This window comes from Melanaphis sacchari, unplaced genomic scaffold (assembly GCF_002803265.2).
Source record: "Melanaphis sacchari strain LSU unplaced genomic scaffold, SCAv2.0 Contig1599_pilon_pilon, whole genome shotgun sequence".
Taxonomy (NCBI): Eukaryota; Metazoa; Arthropoda; class Insecta; order Hemiptera; family Aphididae; genus Melanaphis; species Melanaphis sacchari.
Genome location: NW_020270720.1, coordinates 21,481 through 29,529, shown reverse-complemented (window position 1 = coordinate 29,529; position 8,049 = coordinate 21,481). Strand labels below are relative to the sequence as shown.

At 26.4% G+C, this 8,049-nt stretch overlaps 1 protein-coding gene across 1 annotated transcript; it reads right to left on the bottom strand.

Moving 5' to 3' along the window:
* Positions 1–5: 5 nt before the first annotated feature.
* On the bottom strand, positions 6–7,342 carry LOC112592135 (probable ATP-dependent helicase PF08_0048; the record flags this gene model as incomplete). The annotated part of the gene is made up of 2 exons (XM_025336124.1): positions 7,248–7,342; positions 6–3,515 (listed from the first exon to the last, which is right to left on the bottom strand). Coding segments are annotated over exons 1-2 (3,573 nt in total), but the record flags the coding sequence as incomplete, so codon positions are not given.
* Positions 7,343–8,049: the final 707 nt, after the last annotated feature.

Genomic DNA, 8,049 nt, shown 5'->3' with positions numbered 1-8,049 from the left:
GGTGATTCATTGTCATTTTCTATTGTTTCATATTCATCCGACATATCTAGACCAGTTGCAGGGTCCTTTCGTTTCCGGCGACGTCTATTTTTTCCATTAGGTTGATTGTCTGCATCAATATCTTTTGGTGTATCGTCAGAATCTGGTGTTTCTGAATCCTGTTCAATGTCATTGTTGTCTGGTGTTTCTAATTCCTGTTCAATTTCATTGTTGTTTGAAGTTTCAGGTAGTTTATCTGTGTTGTCATCATCCACTGGTGATTGATTGTCACCTTCTATTGTTTCATATTCATCAGACACATCAAGACCAGTTTCAGGTTCCTTGCGTTTCCGGCGACGTCTATTTTTTCCATTAGGTTGATTGTCTGCATCATTATCTTTTGGTTTATCGATGGAATCTGGTGTTTCTTGATCCTGTCCAATTTCATTATTATTTCTTGTTTTAAGTAATTTATTGGTGTTGTCATCTTCCACTGGTAATTCATCCTCTTTTTCTTCAACTGCATCATATTCTTCAGGCCCATTAAGAGCAGTTGCAGGGTCTTTGCGTTTCCTAAGGCGTTTAGGATGATTATCATCTGCATTACTATGTTTCTTGGTATCGTTTTTTTTCGAATTAACTATGGGACTTTGTTCAGGTTCCTCATAACTCAGTTCATTTGATCTTGATTCTTCTTCCAAACTTTCTGTCGCTGGAACAATATTCTCATTATGAACACCGTTCAGTTCGGCATGTTCTACACTATTTAAGTTTTCATCCTCATCAAAAACATGTGTTTCTTTTGTTGTATTATCTTGATGTACATTGGCAACACTATCATCAGTAGGCTTTGATTCAATATCTTTATAATTATTTATTGTATCTTCGTCCTCTGATGGTATCTCTTGATTATTATCTCCTTCATCTATTTCATGTTCATCATCAGTATGAACTGATGTTTCTAATTCTGGAATATTATCAAAGTTTTTCCCACTTGACTCATTTATATCGTTTATATTTTCTTCTACTGACGCATCATATTCTTCTGATATTTCTTTACCGTCTTTCGGATCTATATGCTTTCTGCGACGTTTTACTTTGGGTTTATTTAAAGCATTTCCTTTACGAGTTGCTTCATTTGAGTTTACATCAATATTTTTTAAATGTTCAGAGTTATCATTATTTTTATTTTGTGGAATAGAAGAATTATTATAATTTTCTTGAGTTTCCTGTTCGTTGTCTTCATATTCTGTGTTCCCATTTTCATCAGATGTGGTAACATTTTCAGTATTATCGGAATTATTAAGAGTTGTCGAATCATTTGTTTCATTCAACGTTTTTGTTTCATCATCATTATTTAAAATTGATTCATTATCATCATTCACTATTGATGGCTGTATGTCATCGACCGAATCTAGGTTGACATCAGGTTTTAATGGTTCTGTACTGATGTCATCATTTATAGCTTCTTTTACTTTTTCTTTATTTTCATCCTTATTCTTTTTCTCAGCGTCGTTCTCTTTTTCTAATAAAATATTTCTTATGTAACAAGCTTTTGATGTTTTTTCTTTATTAGATATTTTTTGTAAATTATTTGCAGCTAATTTTCCTTCGTAGATTTTATTCATCGCGTATAATGCAGAATTATCCATTTCTTTTGTTTCATGGTTCAAATTATAAGCTAATGCTAACATTTTATAATAAGTAGTCTTTTTCATGCCACCAATTCCATTTTTATGACTAGCATCATCTAAGACTTTTAATATGTATTGATTAGGATCGTATTGTTTACCTAACAAATATTTTATACGTTTAATATTTGGATCATTTTTAAATTTTATTTCTAATCTTTTATTTATTGGTATTACTTTATCACAAATATTTTCTGCTGCATTAACTAAATAATCAGACAGTTTTGTGTTTGTATCAACCATTTTATCATAAAATTGTTGAATAATGTCATTTTCTATCTTTTGTAAATTTTCGTAACTTTTTGTTACTTGTATTGAGTTTTTCGCTGATTTTTTAATATTATCAAAGTCTGGTGTTGTATTTTTCAATAAACTTTCACATTTATTTGATTGTTGACTTATCTGTGGGTAATCTAATTGTATTAATTTTTCCCATGGTAGTATTGGGTTTTTTCCCCTTGTTCTTTTTTTTATTTTTTTTTTATCAGTATTTTTTATTGAATTTTCAGTTGGTGTAATAATTTTTTCGTTGTTAGTAATATCAGGGTTAAATGGTGTTTCTTTGACAGAAGAATCTGATTTTAAATCATTTGTAGAATTTTGGTCATCATTTGAAACTTTGTGTTGAACCATTTCTGTTTTTTCTTCATTTCCCGTGTTAGGGATTATTGGAGTTTTTTCAAACGGATAATTTATTTTATCAGAAATATTATCTGTAAGGTCATCTTTTTCTAAAATTGTAGGTTTCATTATTTTAGTTTCTTTTTTATTTTCTGGCTCAATAGGTAATTGTGTTTCTTTAACTGGAGAAACAACTTTATCTACGGTTTCTCTGTCATTTTTAGATGGTTTTCCAATCTCAGTCTGGGTAGATGGAATATCATTTACTTTTTCATTGCCAATAATTTCTTGTTTAGTTGTTGGCAAATTAGGTTCGATATCGTTTGTAGAAATATTCTCAACAGATTTATCATCTTCATTATCACGAGCATTTTCTTCATTATCATTTATTGGTTTTTTAGTAGTTTTTTTTTGTTCTTCGCTATAAGTTAATTCCCCAGAGTCAAGACTCCATTCATCTTCAAACTTTAATTTTAATGCTTTAGCTAATTCAACTGCATTTTTAAGTTTATTTATATCATCTCCCATTTTTATTTCATTCAGTGCATCTTCTCCAAGAGTCTTCACTTTTTTTTTCACCAATTTGACAGATTTCATTCCTTCAAAGAACGTTGTTAAGGCCTTTATAGCATTATCATTCACAGTTTTCGAATGATTAGATAAAGACTTCCATAGTGAATTAAATTCTTTTTTGGCAATTTTTTTTTTTTCATCATAATTATTTTTTAATTTCTCATGATCAGAAGAAATCTCGAGAACCTTGTTGGCTAATTTATTAAGATCGTAGCGATTTCCAAATGACCGCACAACATGGTTTACTAGTGGTTTTTTATTATCAACAGTTGTTTTTTTAATAATTTCTAATTCTTTATTTACTGGTTCATTATCTAATTCTGTAAATGATACAAGTGATTTGAATGTGTCTCTAAATCGTAAAGCAGTTTTTTGAATTAATTTTCTTACAGTTACAAGATCTGTAGATGAATTTTTAATTTGAGATTTTATATCTCTTACTAAATTTACTATATCTTCCGTTGTCTTGTTAGGTTCAGGCATTTGTTTGTTAACAACAGCTTTTGAATTTTCTAATTTTTCGTTGAAGTTATCAATAGAAGTTTTACACAGTTTAGAAATTTTTTTTAAGTCAATTTGATCTGTAGAAATTGACAGTGTTGACCATTCATCCTCTGAAGTTTTGGGATCTAATGCGAGAGATATTACATTCTGAAAGTGTATAAATACGGATATATTAAAAAATGATTCAGTATTTAAAAGCTATCTATAAAATGTTTTCAATTAAAAACCAAAATTTACCAATATAATGTTGGTTCATTGTGAATAAAATTATACAATATATTTTTTATTCTAGATGAAGCTATGAATTTATTAATTTTACAATGATGTTTATTTATTTTGAGCGTGTGTAATTTGTATAGTTTTGTATACTTTAGTTAAACTTTTAGAATATTTAATTTAAAAAATACTACTTATGGAAGGTATTGCATGAACTTAATAAAACGATTTTACGGAAACTACTCGTCTCTACGGAAAAAAAGTTTATCTTAGTTGTTTGTCAGGAGAAAATGGATCTACTAGAATACCAAAGTTAGGTAAATCACCAAAATTCTAACTAGATTATCCGTTAAAGCCATAACTACCACTATCATTGAAAGAAGCTAAATATGAGGGAGATCAGCACTAGAACTCGTTAGATGATTAACAACATCGAAGACACTGGGAGCCATGTTTTATCTTACACCGCTCAATTTTTAAAATACTATAAATTACAAACGACTTATACATTTTTATCTATATTTTATTTAAAAAAATTACGAAGTATGTAAAATAAGCATTTTATTATTGATAAAAAAAGGGTACATATTAATGATTAGTAGAGTTTCTGAGAATTGGATTTAATAGTACCTATACCCGAGCAAAAAAAAAAAATCTGATAGATTTTCAAGTTTAAGTTGAAAAAAAAATCAAGATTCTCATAAATTTGTATTATAATCATTGAATAATGTTTAAGTTGTATAAGAAAATATGTTTTTTTTTTTTTTTTAATTTAAAGTTAAAATTTTGACGAAATTCGATATTTAAAAAAAAGAATAACTATTATAATTATTTTGTTGTAATTCAAAAATATTCTTCGTGAATCAGATGTCTTTAACGTATGTTATTATATTTTAAATACACAATAATATTTCAAAAATGTTTAGATTAATTTTATATAATTGCCTATTTATAGTTTATCTCGTTTTACTAATAAAGTAAAACTTCGCTAGTCCGAATTACATGGGACCAGTAGTTTTCGGATTATTGAAGCCTTAAGGGTTTGACCAAATAAAAAAAAAAAGCAACGTACCTATTACTCGTATTAATTCAAAGATGTTTGTACTTATTTTGAATATATTTTTTATAAATAAAATAGTAAAAAATGTTTTGCGCATATCATGATAAATTATTTTTTCTATCTATATTTATTAATATTTTTATTTAGAACTAATAAATGCATTTTTTTATTATTTATTTTATTGGACGGACACATTGATATTGGTTAGTTTTTATTTTTAATGAATTTTTCAATATCTTTTCCTGTAAGTACTTTTATACTATTTTATTTTCAGATTTTATGTCATTTTTATCAGTCTATTGAAAACTAGTATTAATGGTTATTATATTCGGAACTATACGGAATTTTTGTGTTCTACCTCATTATTACTAACATTTTTTGCGGAACTTCATCATCGGATAAAAGTTTTCTTCTTTGTCTCTATTGATCCGATATATCTTGTTTTGTAAAACGTTCAAATTTATTAAGTTATAACTTGATAATGGTTTCATAAAGATCCGTTTTTAAAAATATCATAATTTTCAGAGACTTTCTTGTATTAACGTGTCAAGTTTTTCGTGCGGAACTAAAAGTGGTAATTTAGATCATTTTTTTTTTTCCATTGTGTAACTAATAACTTTTTGAAAAATTTTCCTTTTTTTTATTAACAATTAATATTGTGTAAAAGTTATTTTTGTAGTGGACATTAAGTATTTGAATTCATTTTTGATCTATCGGTTGTAATAATAGAGTTACATTTGGTGATAAGAACATGGTTTTTATAAAATCATTTTCAGACTTAAAATCAATAGTATGTCTTGGATAATTATCTAATATTAATAATGCTTCTTGTGATTAATTTTGTTGTTTGAAAAACTTCTTCACAGGTGAAACTAACTGTTAATTAAATACATTTATGAAAAGATTTTGTATCATCTAAACCTGAACTTTAGACAAGTAGACAAGTATCTACAATAATCCTTGAGCAGTAAAAAATATCAAAAATCTACCCATTAAAAATGCCATTACAGAAAAATTAGTCAAAAAAATGTTTAAGATTTTTAAATTTGCCTATTTGCTTATAATGTATAAGGAAATTTGTATATTCCACTGACAACTGAATAAGGCATAAATGTAATTTGATCTTGTCACTTAATGATCAGGAACATAGGCTTCTGAAAGATGGACAATTTTTTTTTGTCAAAAGTTTCTAGAACAATCCACTTTCATCGGCTTCGCAGATTTTATCAGAGCTCGTCTACTGTTTTTAAAAAAAAATGTCTACAGGGACGATTTAAATGCATCAAAATTGGAAGAAATTTGTTCGCTAGTATGAGTGGATGAACAAATTACAAATCGCGTTTGAAATGTTTTAATCGATCAAACCAGTCATTATTAGTACAGAAATCCTTTTTTTTCTTTATAAAATAATTATGGTTTTTCTTTTACTAGATCATCAGAATAGGAGTGTGTTTAATTAATTAATTCAAAGTACACAATATTATTTAATAATAACCCGTAATTTGTTTGCGTGGATATCCATCAATTTTCAAAATAATAAATTTACAGAAAACAAAGGATCTGAGTGACTAAGCAATTTGTACTAATTAATCCCATTTATCGATACTTAGCTTTTGTTAATTATTTACTTTTAGTTAGATTTATATTTTAATTCGATCTGAGATGACTTTGGTAAAATTAAATTTGATAAAAAAATATGTTTGTACCTTAAATAATTTAATCTATGGTTAGTGATCTTTTAAAGTATCAAGTAAATCACAATTTAAAATGGCTTGTATTTAATATTTATTGATATTAGTGAGGATCTTCTAATTTTTTAATACTATATTTGCCATAAAAAATATTTGAATTGCTAAAAATATATCATTAGTACACATTATCTTGAAAAATATACTCTATTTGTGAGATTTAACTATCTATAACTTTTAATTATGCTTCTCTTTCATAATTTACAACTTATTTGAAGTATTTTTACATTTTGCCTATCTTTATATTAAACTTTTAATCTTAGTCTTATTAAATTGAAACATTACTAAAGTAAAAAATGTGATAAATAAAATTAATTAAGTTAAGAAGATATTATAAGTTATAGCACTTGAAACTATTAATATTAGAGAATGTAGTTATAATTAATTTCTTATTAAAACCTTTACATTACTATGAAATATGGTTTAGTTACTTATTTCTTTCAAAATAATATGTAATTTAATCGAATGATTTTGGAACCTGGTTAATGATTTTAGTTACTTATTCCGAAAATAATAATTTGTATTTGATACAAATAAATATAAACATTTTTCTTATAATTTAAGATGGTGTAGAATCTTAAATTTTAAAACCAAGATTGACGTTAATTTTCAATTCGAAAATGGGTATGGAAAAAAACTTTAATTACATAGCATCTCTATAGTAAATATCTTAACTATGCATTAAGCATCCTTAAAATCGGTTTAAACCTTGTACTATAAAAACTGGTTTAGAATCGGTGATATAATAAATACAAAATATATTATTCATAGACACTACCTATCTACTGAATTTAGATTTTGTGCTATATTATTGGAATTATAGTTCTGTTTTATAACATAAAATATTTCACCTACCTGTATCATACAGATTAATGCCACTGCTATGAGTAAGCTTGACGACACTTTTAAGTACCACATTTTAAAATTATTGACATGTACAATATAGACACGAAGTGTACTAAATGTTAATAAAGTGTATTATATATTATATATAGATGGGCCGACGAGTAATTTTATTTTAGTTGTCGGTTCGAACAATTATCGGTTGTTATTATCTCTTAACATTTTTATGTTAGCCATTTTTGGCGCACAAGAGAAACAAAAGGTAAAAAAAAAAAAACAAAAATTAAATACTAACTACAGCAGTTGTTGTTTTTTGTTGCAATTCGTTGAATAATTAGCAACTTGTACAATCAAGCAGACAAGCCGACGATCGAGTCAAACAGAAAACTTTTACTCGTATTGATAAACCGAAAAAACAATAGAATAATGGCTGTTGTTGTTTTAATCTGTTTCAAGTACGTAACGTTAATATAAAAATATATACTTTAGAGAATGTGTATAATTTCTGGTTGTTATACTATTTAATTGAAAAAAAGCCTTTAATTTTGAAAATGAATCATGGTTTTATTACGTTTTAAATGACAAAATAGAGATAAAATCATATTACAACAAATTTTTATCGGGGGTGAGTTTTCATATAATATAATACATTTTGCTTCTGTACATTATTACATTATCATTTAAAAGTAAACTAGATTTTAATAACTGGTGAAATTTACAATAAATTGTTTTTATTATGTATAATATGATTAACGTAAATATATAATTTTAACGAAAATATTTATACCGATTTAACAGTAATTATTTCAAAGTA